Genomic DNA, 22,427 nt, shown 5'->3' with positions numbered 1-22,427 from the left:
TTTAACAACGTATTTTGCAGATGGTAATCTGGTTTTTCTATCCCCTCGTCAAAAACTGAAATGAAAATCCAATACCATGTAAGTTGCAAACTCTAGTTAAGTTCTCTTTTATGTGCAAAGCTTGATATTTATCACATTCATATTTAGAGCTGGGTGATCCTTTTGTTCGAGTTCACCCCCCATCCCCCCTTCTTTTTCTTTCTTCAACCAGCTAAATTTAAGAGATGACATCTCCAGAAAGTACAGTGAAATATCTTCATCGCAACATTTCCAAATATTTTCAGGAAACCAGTTAGTGAAGGTTTATGAATATACTGGTGAATATGGGTGATATGTAAATTGCATGAATCTTTGCATAAATAGCTCGAAAAGTACTTTATTTTTTAATCTTCAAAAACATCCAATTGCCTTCACTCCAAGATTTCACAAATTTCTTTAAAAACGTGCAGGAAATTTTGCAAAGTAACCTGGTAGAAGTTTGCAAATCTAGACTCGTAATGATACTATGTGCCCATATTATAGATAATTTGATTATCCAATGCTCCTGAACAATGATAATTACAAGTTGTTTTGAAATTCACAACATACTTGTCATCTAACTAGTATAGACCTTTTTTCGCAAGTCTACTTTACGTAATAAAGCACAAGACAAGTGAGAAAAGTAGTGCGATAGGAACAGAAAAATGGCATACAATGTGATTGTAGCATTAGTCTCCCGCAAGCTAAATAAAGGTGGCTTACAAATACGTCATACATCACTACCCATTTATAAACTACAGATATCCTGCGACCAGGGGATTACAGAAAAATCTTTGATCCTCTTTTATCAGAGCTGTATGTTTCCTAAACAACTTCAGCTTGTGTATTAAACCCCGCTTTCCCTAAAAAGTATTTTTATTAAGAACATTTATGTCATTCCACTGATATTCCTAATCTTTCCAATGTACACAACTCAATGAAGTGAGAATTTGAAAATAAGCAGACAGTCACATTTATGTTGTTCTAGATAATCCAGCCTCTAGAGAAACATTTGTAATCATTTTTCAGGCACTCCAACCCTTTCAGTGTTTCAGGAGTCTGACTTCAAGCTCTACAGTGCTTTCCAATGGAGCTCCAGCACTGATGAAGTTAAACAGCAAAAAAGTAACATGCCAGTCCACAGAGTGCTAAGGATAAGAGGCTCTTCAATCAAGAAAGCGCAATCTTTATTTTGCCATGGCTGCCTATAAATCCTGGAAAGAGAAGTAAACATGCATACAGTAGACTAAACAATCACTAAATAGTGGCCACTGCTCACTCTCCCACTCCCACTCATACATACCAAGTAAGTCTGTGGGAAAAGACTGTTCTAGCTAAGGAACTCAAGTCAAGTTTTCTGAAAATAACCCAGGGTTGACACGTTAGTAGGAGGGCCTGGATGGTTTCAAGACACAGTTTTCAACCTAGCCCTAGATCTCCAACGAATATATTTTTAAACAAAGATTTACTTCCCATGTTTGGCCAAATTACTTAATAATGAATCAAATTAATTATTGCGAGTGGATAAGCACAGGGCTGCTTATGACAGTTCAGATGTCAGCCAGAAACGCTTGTGCTGAGCAAATGCAGCAGAGACGTTAGAAGCTGAACATGTTTTGAATAGAAGACAAAAAAAATAAATAGACTTGGATGTGCTTCTTTCAATTCACTTATCACAAACATAAGGACCATTCTAATACCCTAGGTGCAGATGTGCAAGATCATACTAGCAGGCCACAATCACAACATTTTTAAATCAAAGTGCACATGATACACATACTGTAGGTTGAAGTAGTCGCTCTGTTCTTAAACTCATTAGTATCAAGAGTCTTTGCACAAAGGGCTAGTTTTTTGCTTAACTGCACTGCAGAGATTACTCCAAAATGTTAAAACTCCTTCCATTAAAACATATAGCAACACAAAACTATAGGGAAAAGAGAATACTTTCCAGGTTAACGGACCCCAGCTACTACACTACTAATGAGACAGCATTTATATCAATGTAAATGATATTTCCCATCACAGCACTATGCACCACTATCAGAGAAATATTGGTAATAGAGGATACTATGAAATCTAAATAAAGAGGTATGCCATGGGGTTCTAGTCTATATTTGAATTACAGTCTATGGGGATTAATACTGGTAATAAAGATATAAAAAACAGGGCTACGGTTAAAAGATAACACAAATATAAAAAATAAAAAAATACCAACGCTTGGTTTCATACTTGCTTATGAAGCAACTATAATTCAAGATGTATTACTTTATTCATGAATAAGTACAGAACCAAATCCCTCAAATGAGGGCAGCTTTTCTAAATGCTTCCCCTTTACGCTAAACCCATTTAACAATTCATCAAATGGAGCGAAGGCACCACTTGGTAATGGAAATCTTTACTCTGTTTTTTTGGCAATGGCACAAGCATGAGGACTTATTTCCAAGACTAGCCTGTTGGGTTCAGTCTTTAACATTTATTAACAAACAGATGTAGCTTTCAGCATCTAATCTGTCTAAAAACATTTAGTACGGTCAGGCAGAGAGGTTTGGTGTGACAAATTACTGGCACAGATTACTTCCTCATGGCACAGAAAAGAGAGAGGTGAGAAAAAGAGAAATAAGGCAAGGGACATTTTTTCTTTTTTTTAACTAAAAACATGGTAACAAATCACTTAAATAATCAATTGTGGGGAAAAAATTAATATGCAGAAATTAAACTGCTACCCTTTATTGATAGAAGACCTATAATGCATTGCCATGCAAAACTAAATATAGCAGGCTCCTGACAGTGAAGGGGATTTAGATCTGACGCAGTCAAAATGTGCATAGTTCCTGCTAAAGAGCTAAATAAGCCCACGTATTCATACCCTTCTGAAACATTCACCTGCTTTATCCTTGCAAGCTCTTTTAAGGCTCTTCCCCACTGTTGCTTGTAATGCAGTTTAGACTTTGTTGCCGACTCCAATTTTCGGTCAAGTTCGACCTATAGGAGGTAAAATATTATAAATAAATATGTCATCTGTAACAATCAATTCATAATAAAACAAAAACGTCTTAAAAATGGAGAAAAAAAAAAAAAAAGGATTCAGAAGAGTAACAAAAATAAACTGCATATAGGAGATAAGCAGTGTTTTTCAACCAGGGTTCCCTGCAATTTTCTGGTCATTTGAAAAGTGTATCAAATACAGAATAATTTACAAAGCATCTGATCACAAAGTTGCTATTAGAGATGGTTTGGGGTTCCTCAGAACTTCACTTCAGGTTCCTTAACCAAAAAAATTGGAAACCACAGGATTAGCAGATAGCAGGACAGCGTGTTTCTTGCTTGGCACAGCCTTATTTTGGTCAGCAAGTTGAAGACGATCATACTGGGACAAATATATCTCCCCAAATAGGCAAATCTAGTGTGCAAAAGATGAACATTTCTTTCTAAATATTCGGGAAGTATTTCTCCCAGTAGCATCACTTGGGGTACTTTGTTGTGGGATGCACCCTTGGCAGGCGTCTGGAGTTAACAGAGTGTACAGGCATACCCCGGTTTAAGGACACTCACTTTAAGTACACTCACGAGTAAGTACATATCGCCCAATAGGCAAACGCCAGCTCACGCATGCGCCTGTCATCACGTCCTGAATAGCAATACCGGCTCCCTACCTGTACCAAAGCTGTGCGCAAGCGGGGAGACTATAGAGGCTGTTACAAATGCGTTATTTACATCAGTTATGCACGTATATAACGATTGCAGTACAGAACATGCATCGATAAGTGGGGAAAGGTAGTGCTTCCCTTTAAGTACATTTTCGCTTTACATACATGCTCCGGTCCCATAGCGTACGTTAATGCGGGGTATGCCTGTATGTAACATTTATTGCAAGCAAATTGAACATTACATGCAACAAAAGTTATCTTCACAAATGAGCGCATTGCAAAATAAAAACCGTGATTATCATAGAATGGGTAAAATGTATCTAATTAAGCATATTTGTTTGAAAAGTAGGCTAAAGGAAACATTTTCTATATAACCATTTTCTATGTCCAAAAATAATGAATATACAAACATTTTGCATTTAAGTTACCCTGTGGAAAAAAAAAAAAAAAAAAAAAGTGACTTGACTGAAATCCTCCAATACTTATCTTGTTGGGAGAAATATTGATGTCAAATTAAGTTTTAGGGATTTCACAATAGCTGCTATAGGGATTTTATTATAAAGCGCCTTATAACTGATCATTAAATAACTCCATCTGTGGGATTGATGCAACCTTATGAGCCACATTTACCAAGCGACGTTACTCTATAAGGCTGAGTCCATAGAGACTTCAGCCGTGCGGAGGCACGTGGAGGCTGAGGGAAAGCGTGTGCTTTCCCTGGCCTTAGACCGCGCGCCTTCCGGGGGCGTGTCGGGGGGGGGGCTGTGACGTCACGGAGCTGGTTCGCCCTCATTGGGCGAACCGCTCACGTGACCGGCCCTGCGCTCCGGCGAGCTCAGAAAACTAAAGATTTATTAAGACACACGCTTCCGCAAGCGTGTGCGAGCCCCTGCTAAAGCCGCTCTCATTGCGGCTGCAGGGGCTCACTGCCGAGCAGCAGCGCACCTCAGCACGGGTCAGCGCCTAAGCGCTGACCATGCCCGAGGCCTAAGACACCTTTCAGCGCCTATTCACTTCAAGGTAGAGGGCGTCAGTAAATATGGACCCAGTGGCTTTAGTGAGGCATTAGTCCCATCTAGTCCCCAACAGACACAGCCCCAACAGACACAGCACGCTGTATATTTCATAGTATTTATCATTCTGCGTTCTAGTGTTAGACTTTCAGGTGTGAATTTGAAAGGCTACTCAACATCTCTTGGAAATTTCTCTTAAAAATATATATTTTATTGCAGCTTCAAAATAGCATTGCTGGACTGGGTCTTTTATCACCTGCAGACAATACTGTCTGTTATATGAAACGATAGTCTTCCCGAACAAGGGGGAAGACAACTCAGTATACTGAACAGTGGCCTCAGAGCAGAGAGCGTATGTTTTAAAAACAAAACAAAAAAAAAAACTTTGGTGTAGCTTGTTTAATATACAGCATATTTAGCCAAGTATATTTAGACCACCTGCTGCTCTTGATGGTAGGACAGTCAAAACATTATTCCATTGACCCCCACATCTCTAGACAATGCATTAGCATTGTAAACATTGGTGAAATAAGTTGTTCTGTTTTTGTATATGCATATTGCAGTTTCTATTACATCCATATCAGTGTTGGGACGCTTTTGAAAAAAAGAGATACGTTATATTTAAATTCTCTGCTCAGTGCTGTTGTACACTGTGTCCTGACAGCTAACCGCTGCTACGTTTTTAGTTTGTCACTTTAAAACATGGGGGGGGAGTACATAAAGACTGAATAAAAATGCTTATTTTTACTTGCCATAGCTGATCTGTTGTAATTGAACTCAGGCCAAGTTGGCCTTGTTTTAGGAATGTACTTTCTCAGTCTCAAACAGAGAAACAAGCTGGCTGAAACACTCACCAGACAAAGTTTTACTCTTTTTTTTTTTTTTTCTTCCTTTAATAAAATGATAGCAAGTTTAAAAAAACAAAGTCAGCCCTCCTTTAACATGCACTTTTAAAAATAAATTATTATTCAATAAAAATAAATTATATGTTTAACTGTGCTCAAAAATGAACCTTCTGCTGCGTTGACCAGTTAATGTCTTTACACAAACATGGAATATTGTCAAGATGTCAGCATCTTTAAAAAAAGGACCAGTTATTACAGCAGGGTTAAGGGAAGAGAATCCCGATAGTCTTGTATAGAACACCGATTCCTTTCAAATGGAGCAGAGTCCTTAAAAAAAAAGTGTGTGGAAAAATGCAGATTTTTTTTTTTATGCATTAGGGTCATTGTAATTTGTTGTATTTTATTCTGATACATAATTTGTATGTTTTGCAAACTTCTTTTTTTTTTTACCCTGATTACATTTTCAAACTATCCAGTAGTTTTAGATTTTGGAGAAGATGCTTATAAAATGTGGGATAGAGTGGGACCGATTACGATTAAATGTATGGATAAAGCAGTGTGTATGTGGATAAAGAAAAGATCGTATCTTCTTTAAAAACAACTATTTATATACATCAGGAGATTTTTATTGTGGTTTTGCTAATCAGATAGTCACATATAGGCTCAAAAGTCTATTATGCATAGAGCATTTCCGCCTAGGGGTCCCCCTCCCCCCGTCTTATAGATGGGAAGCAGGGGTTTCCCAGAGCAGGACTGCCTTACTGTCAGCTCTGGGAACCCCCTGCTTCCGGAGATACTTTCCCATTTACTGTAGGTGCTGCTGGTAGCATGCCCGGCTGGATGAACAATTTGGTGAAACAGGAGCTATTGAAATGAATGCATGCAATTGCCTGTCAGTTCATAAATAGGGTCGTTTTAGCCGCTTGTTCTCTTACAAGTGAAGAAACAAAGATCTGAATCCTAACCAGAAAATGTTCTGGGAGCCAGACACCTGGAACGGTTCACTTAATCACTCGGCTTCCGGAGGGGTTATGAAGGTGAGGCAAGGAGCAACTTCACCCCAGAGGGGTTATAATGATTGACTTGCACAGCATTTCGCCCCTTTTTAAACCAGTCTCCCCTGTCTGGAATGGGGCCTCCACGCCATAATCTACCTTACTACATGATCTTGCCCGTCATATTGTGATGAATAGAAATTGGAGATTTAACATAGATGAAATGACAGAAGAAATGATTATGTGATAACAGGCCAGACACTTGGTAGTAAGAGCTCCCAAGTGATATAATCCTAAACTGCTTTTACAACCATCACAAGTGCAATTTGTTTCTCTCCAGTTACTTATGGGCCACATCAACCACAAAAGTACTTAACATTATGAAGACCAGGATTAAAAGAACAAGGGATCCTAACATTATTTTCTAAACAATGTAGAAATCTTCTCACATTAAGCCTACAGATTATTTCACCCTAAAGCCATTTTATTGTATTTACTCTTTACTTTCTAAAACCCAATGAAATAACACCCATGAATATATTTTTCCAGTCCAGGTGTAATTATGTCCTAATGTGATAGAGAAGCCTGAACCCTCAGAGCCTAAAGTAATATAGAAAGATACACGTCACAACGTATACGTTACCAGTAAAAATAAATTGCCTATTTGATAACTTCTCTACCGTTCAACACTTGTGTAAAGTGAAGACCGGTTTTAAGCTGTGCAAATTTAGGGTTATAGTCCAAATTTTGGAAGAAAAAAAAAAAACACAGAAATAAAATATTATTTAACATATGCGTGATTGGAAATAAATTTTAAAAAAAGTCATGCAATTTGTAATAAAACCAATTTTGTGTATTCAATAACACAACCCGAATGGTGCAGTAACAACTCCCCACCACATTGCATAGAAAAATAAATGGGATATTTGACAAATATAGTGGTTATAGTAAACCTGATTGACTCCCACACACTGTTCATGTGATTATCACGTCGGTGCTACCTTTTCTAGTGTGAGGAGATTGATTTCAGACTGTAGTCGTATTTCTGGTTTACTGCTTTGTTGCTCCTTATACTGATGAAACTCCTTGTCCAGTAACTTAAACTTGTGTTCTGCTTCTTGAAGCTAAAAATAGAAAAAGTAAGAGAAAATAAATCAATTACAAGAAGCTACTTAAAGACAAGCAGAGGACAAAGAACATGTCTCTAAACTCACATCAGTCCATGAACCTTGTGTCTACAGACAGAAAACAGATCTTCAAAAACACCACTTCCATAAATGATGGCTTTTTTGGCGATGGCAGGAACAAGAAAGTCCAATGGAAAGAGGATTAGAAAGAAGAAAAAATGCTCTCGGTGAGCAAACATGTGAAAAAGTTATTTATTTCCTCTCGACACAATAATGACAGAAGATAAAACGCAGAACCTGCCACTGAATCTCGTTACCTCAAAACAGATTCATTACAGCAATCTTCGTTTTATCAAATATATTCCTAGGATTTCTCAGAAAAAATGCCTATGTTTGAAATATTTACTATTGACGCCACTTCTCAAGTTTAAGTTGTCTGAAAGAGGATTAGAAAAACGCTTGGGAAAGCCAAACAACGATTAAGACTGTCGAAGGTGGTTTCACTGTCTGAACATCAACCAGGTTATTCATTGAAGTGCAATAGGGACCCGATCGGCACTATTGCCGTTTAATGAATAACTCCCTAAAAGCACTAAATTACACAGCAACAAATATTGAGTTTGCAATAAACGGACTGCACTCAGGAATGTAACACATTGTCTATCACTCTTCATATTTGCTTCCCAGTTCAAGATATCTGTAACTGCTTTTCAAATATAGGGCCAAAGGCCAGACTAGCGGCACAAAATGTGTCACAAGTCTTGTGTTTGTTAGGGGCAAGTCAAGAAATCCTACATTAAACAATTCAAAGCTCTGCAGTTATTTTAAAGATTGCAGTGATCAGTGGTAGGCAGATGTGTGATGGAAAAAAAAAAAAAAACAAGAGTCATTGCATGATTTCTGGGGGGAAATGGAGCTCAAATTAATGCAAAAATGTTGATGTACAGAGAAATATTCACATGAAAGATGATTTGTGTGCTGTGCGTATTCTGCCCAAAGTGATTGCAAAGCTCAGGTAACTCGAGGAGCAGAAACTTTATTATTAACATTAATGGTTTAATGCTGGACCATTTCCAAGTATCTCTGAAACATTTTAAATATACAAAGATAGATATAGATAGATATCTTACATTAATGAGAAAGAACCTTTACTGACATAAGATATTTCACTGAAGGACAGACTCAAGGTCACAGACCCTCAGTCTATGGACTCCCCCACAGTCCTACCATGTTGAAGGGAAGGGGGGGAGGGGAGAGAAACTGTATCGCAGCCAGTATACACAACTCAAAATCCTTCTTGGCCCCATATATCAAAAGTCAGACTGTTCTGATCCCAAAAAATTAATTTATAGGGGAAAAAAAACAAAAACATACTATATATGCGAACATTGCCACAATTCACTTATATAAATTCTGTTTTAAGACAACTATCAATTTCAGATATTATCACGTCGACTATATAAAAAAATGTTTTTTATTGAAACTGCTACATTGGTCAGTAGGATCCTGCAAAGCAGTGAAATCACCTCCAGCAGAGAATGGGTTAACTATGTTGTACCTCAAAGCAATATTTTGAAAAGAAAGGACACGTGCTGGAAGAGAATGGCATTCACTTACCTGCTGCTGCAGGCGGAGTTTGTCCTCCTCCAGCTGCTTGGCCTTTGACCTCTCTAGTTCTATTTGATGTATACAGTCTTCTCGCACTCGTCTGATAGAGTCCTGCCGATCCTGTACACCACGCTCACCATCTAATTGGAGCTCTGATTTTACTTTCTTTAACTGCATGTGAAACATACACAGATTTAAAAAAAAAAAAAAAAAAAAAAAAAATCGAGCAAATATAAAAATACATTTAAAAAAAGGCCACTAATTCATTGGGGAAAAAAATTAAAGGTACCAAGAGATGAGTGCTTGTTCCAGGTAATGATTCTGGTGCATTTCACATCTGGACCAACCTATCATACGGAGTGTTTAAATTGGCATTTACATTTTCTGTTTAAATGAAAATATGCCTGGATTGTTAAATTATTACTATATATGTCCACGTTAGGATGTATCAAAACAAGACATTTGGAAAAGATATTCAACAACTTAAAGACTTTCCAAATAGTCTTCATAGATTTTTAAAAAAATAAATAAATGAACAAATCTGTAACAGATAATCAGAATTTAATTCCATCAATAATGTTAGGTCAATGATACAAGGCCTTTTATATATGGAAATGTATATTGTTCAGTTTAGTAACCTTAATAAAACTTTCCTCATGCATCTCCAGCATGTCAACATGTCTCGAATGTATTAATGTTTCTTAGATAAGGAAATGTTTAAGGCACCAGTGTTATTTTCTGCTTTATGTCTGCATTATACCAGATGTCAGATTTTACCAATATGATTGTGCCAAGAACAGAAAGCAGGATATGCTTTGTGACCCTGAAGATTTATGGCTTTCTCCTCAATTCTCTTACAGGCTGAAAAAAAAACTTTACTTCATAGGTAAAGCTTTAGAAATAGGATCATATTTGGCAAAATATGAGAAAGGAAACTAAACATAAGTTTAAAATCTTACACTGGTAAGAGTCAACAGATCCACATAATGTGTGCAGTTTTTACAGTTCTTTCTAGTTGATACAAACCATCTTATTTCTTGAGCAAAAAATGCAATGTAGAACCAAACCCTAACCCTTATAAATTCTGATTTTACTAGAATTGGGCAAACCCATTCCCAACCGTTTTGCGGACTTTCCTTGTCAAATAAGGCCCCAAGTCCCCACGGATTCATCAAAATCCGTGTGGTCGACACGACGACGGATTTTAAAGAATCCATTGACGAATTCAACTTAAACCCGGATTCACGGAACATCTTTATATTGATATTTATATACTCCTCTCATAATAATTCCTTTTGATGAATTTGGATTTCGAATCCATCAGACTTTAAGTAATAGGGGGGAAAAACATATCTGCTTTTTTGAAACTGAGCCGAGGATAAAAAGGGTCAATCAGCTGCAGATTTGAATTCTGTCAAATATATCGCCCATCTCTAGTTTTCACCATTATTCTATTTTAAAACCTTTTTGTTCCCAGTGCTTTTTTAACAAGCTACTTTATATGTCCCCGCCCCCGCCAAGAGTAATTCAATACAATTCAAATCTATTCTGTAATTACATTGACTCATACAAAGACACAAAAATGAATGCTCATACCTCAATTTCATCACTTGCAAGGTGCCGTTCTCGCTTATCCAAATCAGCCAAAGCTTTCTGTAATTGTTCTTCCAGAACTGTGTATTCCGTCACCTAAGAAAAACGCAATTTTTATTTTCACATAGAACTTGCGCCTTGTAAAGCAGCTTTCATATTTCAGAACATTCTGAATCAAAACATGCAAGTAAAAATACATTGGTTTGATTGTAGGTATTTCTGGGGAAGCCATTTTCAGGTCAGCCGACAGCTTTCCCAGGGCCCAGCACTTAACAGAGACCTGCTCAGCGAGGTGTAAGGGTGAGGCTTGCTCTCCCTCTGTTGGCGGCCCTGGACATTTTATCTCCGTACAAAATGAGCCTTTTATACTTAAGAAAATGGATCCAACTTTTTTTCTTAAGACCTTTTTCAATGGGCTAAAATATGACATGTAAGAAATAAAATGTCTCCTTTTAAGAAATCAGAATGGAGTAGCTGCTCATTTTAGATTTGTCCTCACATTTGCTGCTTAAAATCAGGAGTGGTGAGAGTACCCACTTTAATATAGTATAAGCTTGCTGGTCAGCCCTAGTTTTACTTGATTAGCATTCTTAATTGAGACTCCCTTATTGCCTTTGCACTAGCTAACTATGCAATATTGTTGTCTTTATAATTATATTAAAAAAAATGATAAAGATAGATAGAAAAAAACTCACTGTTAAATCAGTAGACCCATAAATTATAGATATATATCTTGTAGTGGATTAAAAAATATATAAAAACGCAACAATGGATTAGATCTAAATAATTAAATAGGTCGATGCAGCTAGTATACACCACTAGAAGCCTCATTAGGGAAAACATTTAAATTGAGGAGTCCTTTTCCAAAATGGCTTCTGGACAGCTGCCTTCTGAGGAGCCAAATCAGTAAAGATGACGACATCTCCATGCAGAAGAACATTGTTTTTCAATCCCACAATGGATGGAGGCAATAACTCCCAGACTGAATCCTCCAAGTGTACAGACCAACTGTCTCAAATAATAATTTTCTGTGTTTTCCAAAAAATGTTTTGTGCTCTTTCCTGTGATCTTACAGAGCAGCAAAGCAAGTGTTGCAACTGACTTAATCAGTAAAGGGGCCAACGTGTACGGATGTGAACTTATTCCCCATCTGTTGGTTTCCTCTCAGACTAGATTTCTGCAGTTCTTGATTGCAAACCAATTAATTTGGCCATAAATTAGGTTAATTGTTCCCATAAGAGTTTTTAGAATTTGAACCTTGCCTTCTTTATAATTTCCTACAAACAAAAGTTTGCGCGAGCCTAGGACCCAAACCTGATCATATCCCAGTTTGTTTCCATCTCCAAATATGGAGCATAGAGCTACATCCATAAGGGCCTCCCCCGGTACCTTTTTCTTTACTAATGCCTCCCTTTCTCGGTCTCTTCGTTTCCACTCTTCTGCCAGGGCCTGCATGTGGGCCAATTCCTTCTTTTTTAACTGTCAAACAGAAAAACAATGCCACAATCAGAAGGATATAAAGACTTTTTTTTTTTTTTTTTTTTTTTTTTTTTTTTAAGCGCACCTTTAGGTTCAGAGAATCAAAGCCAATGCTTGGATATCCCATTTGTGTTATTTTTTTTTTTTTCAAGCTAAGCCCTAGGTACAGACATTACCTGGTCTATTTTCACTATGGAGGGGTTGAAAGGTTGAGGCAAAACAGAGGGTATAGCTCCGCTCTGCTGTTTTGTTATGCGTCTCCCAAATAAAATGAGCCGTCTGTGTAAAAAGGCCTGAGAACATTACAAATACTTAATGATAACTGAAACTGTGCCAGAACACTAGAAGGGTAAACGTCCTAAATGTTCCAGTATGATTTAATAAAAACTGTAAGTTTATATTAACAGACTGAAAGGAACAGTGTTAGTCTGCTGCCAAAAAATATCTATATTACTACTTTAAAACGATATGATAGGAGGTGGGATAGTGTACAAGGCTAAATACAAATCCTCTATAGCCGTGACCATGTCACTTTACTAAAAGGGCCTCACATCAAAAACATGTATTTGGTTGAAAGATATAATGTAAAGGGAGCTAATCTGCTATTCAAATGCCAGACTCAGGTCCAGATCAGGAAAAGTGGACTTTGTCTGAACTCTTCCCCCGCCCCTCCCCGCCCCATGCCTTTTCACTCAGGAACCGACCTGACTTCCATCACTTCTGGTCTAATCTCCAGTGTTACAAATTGGATTGGAGGGAGGATGTTCAGCCATGTACCCAAATTGGCTCGCTCGTACATGTAAGTTGCCCACTGTCCAAAATAGTTACTTATGTTTGTACACCGTGTAAAATGGCAACACCAATTACGAGAACAAAGTAGAGAACACCATATAAACAGACTCCCAGTCCAAAATGAGTGTTGAAATCATTCATCTATTAATCTTTCAGTTGTGTGTAGACTACCATGTAATAATACAAGTAGACTGGGTACCTGGTTTACAAAAAGGTCCTCTTGCATTTCTTTCCACATTTCCAACTCAAGCGCTGCTTTGTATTCAAGAGTTTGTCGTGGCTCTGGAGGAGGTTCTGCAGCATGTGGAGGTTTAGCTGGAGGAGAAACCTTCTGAGGTACAGAGCTCTAGAAATACAAGAACATTAAAAAAAGGTAAATATAAGCCATTTTTATATTTAAAACAAAACAGAGTCCATAATCTATGTTTTTATTAAGTTGTATACCAAAAGCGGCCAATGGCCTACCTCACAGCCAAGTCTAAGGGTCACTTCTTCATACTAATTCTCCTGGATCACTCTGCTGCTTTCGACACAGTTGATCACCCACTGCTCCATCACACCCTACACTCCATTAGCCTGTGATGCAGCCTTCTCCTAGTTCAAGTCCGACCTATCCAACCGCTCTTTTAGGGTTTCCTTCTCACTCCCTCTTTGTCGGGGTTCCACAAGGCTGTTCTTGGCCTACTGCTCGTTTCACTCAATACCTCTTCTGTCGGTGAACTAGTACAATCCTTTGGCTTTCATTATCAGCTCTATGCTCATGACACCCAAAGCTACCTTTCCTCCTCGCTCTTGTCCCCAACTGTTCGCAATATCCTCCTGGATGTACCAACGTTATCTGAAGCTTAACAGGTCTAAATCAGAATTAATAATGTTTCCCCCTTTCCCTGTCCCTCACTGTCAAAAATACCAAAAATCTCATCAACACACCAAACCTGCTGCCTAGGGGTCATCCTGAACTCTGCCCTCTTCTTCAAGCCCTCACCATGTCATGCCACTGTCGCCTCCGAAATATTGCTAGGGTACACCCTTTTCTCTCGTAAAACAACTAAAATCCTAATTTGCTCCCTTATCCTGTCCCACCTTGACTACTGCGACCTTCTTTTAGTTGACATTCCTCTCATCCGCCTGTCCTAACTGCAATTCATACAAAATGCTGCCGCCACTCATCTACCGCACTCAGCACTCCACCTCTGCTGCTCCACTATGCATATCTCTACATTGGCTTCCCATATCCTCTAGAATTAAAATGTAAAACCCTAGTTCTGACAGACAAAGCTCTAAACAGTTTCTAAACCCTATATCTCAGCCTCATTCCAAAATATATCCCTTAACACCCCCTACTATCTGCCCAGGACATCTGTATCTCCTCCTGCCTTTTTTACAGCCTCTCACTCCCACCTACAAGACTTCTCCCGTGCTGCACCCTTTCTGGAATTCCCAACCATGCACCTAATAGATCCAGTAGTGTGGCTAGACCACACTCCACCCTGAGGAGTGCTCCATCCCCACAATGAGCAGCCACTTTACTTTTGGTTTCAACATAGCCCCTTATTCTCTAGATTGCAAGCTCACACGAGCAGGGCACTCAGGAACTTTTCTGTTTCCACTTGTCTGTCCTTACTTGCATTTCATTCAATTTCTGTAATTGATGTCACTTTGTTCCCCCATTGTACAGCGCTACGGAATATGTCGGCGCTTTACAAATAAAAAGATGATAATAATCTACCTCAGATGACTCGGACACCACAACTTCACGTATTTTCACAAGACCATAGTCCTCCAAAATTATAGTATAAGAGAGTTCAGCTATTTGGTTGCTGGCTCTGAAAAGAACAGGGGTAACAAACGTCAACACAAATATAATATATATACACACACACAGATAGTAGATATAACACCTGTGGATTTTTTCCCGCTCTTTTTATTTTAACATTTTGTTTAAAAGTTTAAAAAAAAAAGGAAGCTTTCTGGATTTTTTTTACATGAATTATAAAATCTCAGATCGTTTCAAGGAAGCAGTCCATGCTGATCGCCTGTTTTTGCCTTTTATTTTTACTTGCGAGAGCTCCTCGCTCTTTCCAACGCGGTTTTATTTTTAAAATCCTATGCTTTGTTCAGAAGATAAACGCATCTGAAATAATAGTTGTCCCCGTTAGTGGAAATGTAGTTGAGAATATTGCTGCTCAATCCTTCCTCTACAATTTGTAGCCATTAAAAAATAAAATAAAATAAAAAACACCTACTGTAATTGGCTCTGACATTTAGCTAGTAGCCATCATAGCACAAAGCTCTCATTTGCCTTGCAAAGGGAAAAAACTGTTTGCTGTTTTTGGTGTCTAGCAAGGACATTACAAGGAAACTGTACTATTTGAAGATTCAGCAGTTAATCTAGAATTACAAATCGCTATAAGTTACCGTCTGAACTATACAGGTATGTGGTATTAATTTATAAAGTGCAGTATTTGCCGTTTAGGAAACAGTGTAGCGGGTCAATATGAAGGTTAAGGTTTTAATACCTGCATTTTTTTTACATGCAATGTCGATTTTTTTCTGGTAACTCTGAAAAGGGACCAACTGTATGCGGTCCCCAAAACTGACGTTATTCACCAGGGAGGGTTATGCTGATCAATTTAAAAGCCACACCAATCCAAGGCAAACAGAGCTCCAAATAAACGTTGTGCAGGCAGTTTACAGCTCAAAGATGTCAGACAAAGAACAATTAAAATGTAGTTATGTAAACAGAGTACCAAAGAAAGAAATGTGCATTTATTAGGGCTTCTAAGCGACAGAGTGTTAACCCCCTTTATGCTATAGCAGTGTACAATGCAGTACACCACAATATCCATGCAACACTGCACAGAGCAGATTCTTGTCAAAGAGTGCCATCTGGTGGCCTGAAATGTTTAGTATTCATCGCAATAGCTTAAGAAAACGGCCATCAAACCCTGGTACAAAAACAACATTTTCTTATAACATTTAAGAAAACAAATAAGGCAGGACTAATCGATAAACAGACATTTTACATTTCCGGCCCATTATTAATCATTTAGTAGTGGAAGAAAAGCGATTACATTTCCACCCGGAAGCCATTTTTGAGAGCTACGTGATGGGCTGTAAAGTATCTTATGGCAGCGGTGCGCAAATTGGGGGGGCGTTAGATTTTTGGGGGGGTGGGGGGAATGCGGCAGTTATAGAGGTCCCGCGCTCTCCCCCCAGGTATTTACATAAAAAGGCCGGGGGACTGAGCCAGGCCTCTATAATACACTTACCTTCCCGCAACGTTCTGGTAATCTGGCGTCAAATGACGTCACGTGACATCACGTTACCATGGCAACGTGATGTCACATGACTTTGCGTGTCATTTGATGCCGGGGGGGAGGGGGAAGAGGGGAACATGAGGCACCGAGGAGAGCAGGCAGGGGTGAGCACGGGGAAAAGTTTGCGCACCCCTGTCTTATGGCAGAATACAGCTAAATAAATATGGGCCAAAGTACTTTATTTTTTTCTAAATTCTAAAATAAATGAAGATTGTTTTAAAACAAGTGTACTTTATATAAAAATACACACAAGACAGACTCAAAAGACAAAACACTGCTGGCCATTGTTACATTTTAACCCAGGCTATGATTTGTTAGCAGAGCAGGATCTCTTCCTACGTAATTCCCTTCTAGTTTTCCCAGGGTTACTTTCCTTACAGATGTATTTGTATTTAATCATTATCTGACTACTTTACTCGAATTTCAGTTTTTTTATTATATTACAAAGGGTTTGTATTCTGTGTAATTTTACCTTCATGTTTTCAATAAATACAGTTTGCCAAATTTATTTATTTTTTATAGCAGCAGCTCATGGAGTCATGTACCAAATAATCCCACACTATGAAAATGTGACGCAGACCCCATTAAATGTGATAGAATATAGCTTTCAAGATGGGAATATCTTTAGGGAGTTATTCATTAAACTGCAAGTGAGAAAATCGGGGGAAGCCATCGCATGGAAACTCACATTAAAGTCCTTTATCGCAGTTTAACGAACAACCCCAAATACGCAGAGAGCGCATTTTGTAAATCACCACAGGAAAGGAGGTTCCATCAACAAAGCAAAAAGCAAAGCAGGCGCTTAACACATGGTACTGATTACCTTCTGTGGCATTTCACATTCTGTACTGATTCAATCAAAACAATCTTACCCATCTATGGGTGTAACACAGGTCCTTTCACTAAAGGTCTGTCTCCAGCACTGGTCACTGTGAGGGCCTAAGAAGCGTGTTTTTTCACATGTCAAAACATTGGAAAGCTGAAGTCTTGCTACTCCAAGCAGAAGGTCTTTTGCCATTCTATCCTTGTGCCACACTTCGACCAGCAGCGGAAGTCTGAAATGAGGGCGGATAATAAAATATACATGTTAATTGTACAACCGATTTACCTGCAACAAAATCAATGCTACTCTTTTATTTACATTAAACAAAATAGACACATTTATAGACTATAAAAACAATATCAACTATGTTGCTAGGACACAACGATTACAGATCCCAGACTCTCAAAACCGCCCCCAGTTTAAGTAATTTCATGACTTCAGATGTCTCATTTTAACGTCGTCTGTAACTGTTACATACGCCCATAACCATATTATCTCTAGCTGTACATGAAATGTCTTTAAATACAATATATAACCTCTCATTTAATGTACCGATGTATTGTCATCATAACTCTGTGCCCAGGACATACTTAAAAATGAGAGGTAACTCAACGTATTATTTCCTGGTAAAATATTTTTATAAATAAATTCAAATCTTAGACAAATGTGTCCTGGCATGTGATGGAGTTTTTTTTAATAAACATTTAATAAATATATGTATGGCTTTAGCATTTTGTTGATCAAACATGCATTCAAACCTGCCAATTCACTAAAACATTTGAGCGAAATAAATCCATTTTACATCAAAAATTCTATATTCCATCCAGATTTACACAGAACAGCTAACTAGAAGATAAGGACGAAGGCCCAGTTCTCCAATTACACCATGTAACTGAAGTTAACTTATATTTGAGACACAATTTCTTAGTTTATGATGGATTATTTCTTTGCATCACTGATGCACTAAATTGTGCAGATCAAAATATAAAGAAATGGAGCATTATAGATCTATGACTGACCAAGAACACCTCTCCCTGACCTGTTTTAATAATTATGAATTGCTTCACACCCTGTCTTTTCAGAGAAGATACATTTTACACCCTGTCCTGAAAACCTCTCAGAAGATTTAAAAAACAAACAAAAAAAATAATAAATTTTTTAACATGGATATCTGTGATTTCATAATTTAACCAAAGTAAGTTTCTCTAAATGAATGTCAACAGCAGAGCACAAAAATGCTGGTTACACAGTCCATAAACCTCCAAGAACATAGTACCTGAAGAAGGTATCCTGTAGTTGATGAGGCAACGTTGCAAAGTCAAACGCACAGTAAGACTGTGGAAGAAAGACCTCCATGTTCTTCCGCACTTCCACTGGCGGGTTCGTCATGATAGGAGAAGCACTACCAAAAAATGGGTAACAGTATCTGCACACACAAAAAGAATGAACCGTTACAACATGATAACTATCTGACCAAGGTAAAGGCAGAAATATTTTCCAACCTAAGGTTTCGAAGCAATTTATTACATGCACTATACAGTGGAAACAGTATTGAGCCTAGAATAAAGTTCAGCATTATGAAATCATTTACTAGAGGTATTCTGGGGCCATGCATCACTAGAAAAGAGTTTAAATATGCCAGGGCAATAAACCCCTTCAGGGCTAAGGAAAGGCATGTTAAAATGAAACTATTGACAATGACAAATTATTTCTTAGCCAGGAGCTTTCCCTGGAGTTTTTTCAGCTCCCACACTGCTGCCATTAAGTTGGATTTATTCACCTGTCAAATAAGAGCCTTAGAAGAAGCAAAGTGAACGCGAAGTTTCTTCTGCGGGTTCATCCATGGCTCTTTAGGCCAAAGGAGAATGAGAACAAATTTACCTGTCCCGAGATGATCCAAAAATAAAAAACTACCAGATGGTAGCAACAGTTTAAAAAGGTAAAAAATATATATAAGTTTTTTTTTTAAACTACGCAAAGCTAAAATACCTCAGCATACAGTTTACAGGATACCCGGCATCCGTGTTGTGGATACTTCTCAAATCAACGGAAAAACAAAAATGGTGTGCAGCAGGAGGCACGGCTATTTTCTGTACAGAGGCCGATTCTGAAACACTCCTGGCCACATCCAAAACGCTTTGCGAAGCAGGTACTAGAGAACGGGTGACTGTAACCAGAAATAAAAACATGTGAAAAAACGCAGGGTAAACTTAGACAGGTAACACAAACCATGCATTGCACAAATCATAAACATGGCCCAAAGCAAACTACATTAGTCAAGTAGTAACGGCTTATGCACACAAAACATAGCTTCGTGGGCTATGAAGAGCCGGTTGTGAAACACAGTACGAAAATAAATTAATCAGAAAACAGCTTTCATAGTTGTGGAGTGATGGGATTAGTCTCAACATGTCATGGTGCATACTGGATACTCGCTATGCATTTACAAACTGCAGAAACATTTTACTTGTATAACAACATGATTACTATCATCAAGTCTCCACTTCGGTTGATAAATGTAGAATATATAGATGCATACAGGTTTTCTAACTGCCAGAAAGATCAACAATTCAAAGTTTACTTTGGACCACAACTATAACTGCATGCCAACAATAGATTACTTGAAAGAGGAAGCTCAGAAGGCATTGGAGACTTTGATTTGATTGGGGGTTTAGAAGATGCTAGTTCTTCACATATAGGTTGGTGGTCCTCCTTGCAAGATCCATCTGAAATGAGAAAAAAAAAAAAAAAAAAAAAAGAAGGACCATCAATAAAAAATTCCAAATGAGTGCACACAATTAGTGCCAGAGTCACTGCACTGAAATGCCCTACTTTGTGTAAGCACGAACATATTGATGCAATTAAATATGCAGAGTTACTCACTCCTCTGCAGGCCTTGTACATCCTTATCTGACTTTAAGCTCTCAATTTCACTTTCCGTAGCTTCATCTTTGGTTGGAGGGGAGTTGCTGAACAGTGGAGGCTTAGGTGGCAAGGCACAGGGTCCTTCCTTTGGACTGTCAGACTGGTTTGGTGGTGTAGATGGACCTCTTGCAGTTAATAGGTTTTCAGGTTGTTCCTTTGGGTGATGAGAAGGCTAAGCATAAAGAACAACAAGTCTTAAATGAGGACGAGACGATGGACAAAGAAAAGTAATTACTTTCCAATACAAATGAAATAATTTTTCAGGTAAAAATCAATTAGTTCTATAGCCAATTTACCTGTTGAATTGCTTCCTTTTGCAGAGCAACTGACACTCCAATAGTAGGGGACATTTCCAGTGGAACAGACGACAGATTTTGTTTAGCTCGATTAGGTGGATTAAGGATGAAAGCACCTTCAAGAACCACTGGGTGGTGCTGTAATTCTGTGCTGACTTTTGGTAGTAATCCTGTTAAAGGGATTTCTGTGCTGCCAAGAGACTGATCCCCACAGCAAAGATGTATCTTTGTAAAAAAATAAACGAGCGCTCAATAAGCCTTCTTTTGTATGTTAACACAACAAACAGATTGAATGAAATCCACATTTAAAATTACATGCTATGGAGTAAAACATTCAGCTCAACAGCCTTTCATATAAACAATTATGAATGCTTCATATGCATTTAATCAGAACCTATTTGCATTTAATCAGAACCTATTTAACATTAACCGGCCAACATTCATATAGATAAATAACAACAATCTGCTTCAAAGTGTGACGGTACAGGGATGTAAAGAATATGACTATTTTAAATGATTTACAGACCTACAGTACCACTATTTTTGTTGCTTCACACTTACTATTTGACTTTTTTTTTTTTTACAAATATAAATTCTTTTATTTTAAGAACCCTCTTCCCCTGTTTTCCAAGTATAAGAACTGTATAAATCTTCCTTAAATACAGTGCAAATAGATTTTGGCCAATGTGTAACACATTCAGAATTTTTTCATGTCATGCACAGTACAGACATACCCTGGTTTAAGGACACTCACTTTGTACACTCGCGAGTAAGGACATATCGCCCAATAGGCAAACGTCAGCTCATGCATGCGCCTGTCTGCACATCCTGAACAGCAATACCGGCTCCCTACCTGCACTGAAGCTGTGCGCAAGCGGGGAGCCTATAGAGCCTGTTACAAATGCGTTATTTACATCAGTTATGCACGTATGTGATGATTGCCGTACAGTACATGCATCGATAAGTGGAAAAAAGGTAGTGCTTCACTTTAAGTACATTTTCTCTTTACATACATGCTCCGGTCCCATTGCGTACATTAATGCGGGGTATGCCTGTACTGCTAATGGTTTTGAACCACTCACTGCAAGAAGTTCATAAGAGAGCAATATGAAGTAGACAACGGCTTTAAAAATGTGCTTGACACCTTATTTGAAATATATTATATACCCGAATTTAAAAAGCCACACATTCTACGAGAGTGCCGACAATATCTACATTCTGCAAATGATAATGAATTACCACTTCAAAAACGAAAGATGGTGATTGGATATGCTAGCACAGGGTTGGCCAACTCCAATCCTCAAGGGCCGCCAACAGGTTAGGTTTTAATGATATCCAGACTTCCGCAAAGGTGGTACAGTCTTTGACTGAGCCACCAGTGCTAAAGCTAGAATATCCTGAAAACCTGACCTGTTGATGGCCCTTCAGGACTGGAGTTGGTCACTCCTGTGCTAGCATATAAAAAGAGGCAAATTCTGCTAAAGCGGTTACCTGAAGTTTGGGCTGCACAGCTAGATACATGCACAGCACGTCTGCACTGCTACGTATTCTAACCGATGCTCTCTCGGGCTCAAAGTCTGGATTGATCAAATTGGTGAAGGGCTCATTTGTGACATCATTTCCCAGCAAGGAGTAGTAGAAGAAAAATTCTGGCTGCGGTTCTGGGAGCCTCAAAGTGCTGGGAATTAACTGCAGGAGAAGTTAGCAAGATGTAAAACGATCAACATCTGAAGCAATGCAAGCATAATGCATGCAATAACTTTACAAATCATTTTGTTTGTGGTGCACTAAATTAGAAAACAAACCGCATCATTTAAAGCTTCTGGTGATTGAATGACCATTTGCTTTTTGGAAACAATAGGCGGAGTAACAAAACTAGTAAGAGCTGATTGCCAGTGTGAACCACAATTAAGATCACTCACTGAGCCCATTCTACTTTCTCATTG

General features: G+C 38.3%; 1 protein-coding gene across 2 annotated transcripts in view; it reads right to left on the bottom strand.

Annotated features, from left to right (window-relative positions):
- CEP120 (centrosomal protein 120) overlaps positions 1-22,427 on the bottom strand; it is a 44,406-nt gene that overhangs the window by 5,198 nt on the left and 16,781 nt on the right. The window contains exons 6-19 of one of the 2 annotated variants that reach the window (XM_075600906.1): positions 21,973-22,170; positions 20,482-20,706; positions 20,144-20,357; positions 19,882-19,986; positions 19,250-19,427; positions 18,537-18,686; positions 17,310-17,492; positions 14,847-14,943; positions 13,317-13,463; positions 12,236-12,325; positions 10,850-10,942; positions 9,263-9,424; positions 7,520-7,642; positions 2,902-3,000 (exon numbers count right to left, since the gene is read on the bottom strand). In XM_075600906.1, the coding sequence (XP_075457021.1) occupies positions 2,902-3,000; positions 7,520-7,642; positions 9,263-9,424; positions 10,850-10,942; positions 12,236-12,325; positions 13,317-13,463; positions 14,847-14,943; positions 17,310-17,492; positions 18,537-18,686; positions 19,250-19,427; positions 19,882-19,986; positions 20,144-20,357; positions 20,482-20,706; positions 21,973-22,170 (2,064 nt within the window). Of the gene's footprint in view, positions 1-2,901; positions 3,001-7,519; positions 7,643-7,732; positions 7,803-9,262; positions 9,425-10,849; positions 10,943-12,235; positions 12,326-13,316; positions 13,464-14,846; positions 14,944-17,309; positions 17,493-18,536; positions 18,687-19,249; positions 19,428-19,881; positions 19,987-20,143; positions 20,358-20,481; positions 20,707-21,972; positions 22,171-22,427 lie in introns of those variants that run through there. The other variant, XM_075600913.1, reaches the window with a different exon arrangement.

The sequence above is a fragment of the Ascaphus truei genome, chromosome 1, assembly GCF_040206685.1.
Source record: "Ascaphus truei isolate aAscTru1 chromosome 1, aAscTru1.hap1, whole genome shotgun sequence".
In the NCBI taxonomy this organism is placed as follows: domain Eukaryota; kingdom Metazoa; phylum Chordata; class Amphibia; order Anura; family Ascaphidae; genus Ascaphus; species Ascaphus truei.
This window is presented reverse-complemented; position numbering and strand designations above follow the sequence as displayed.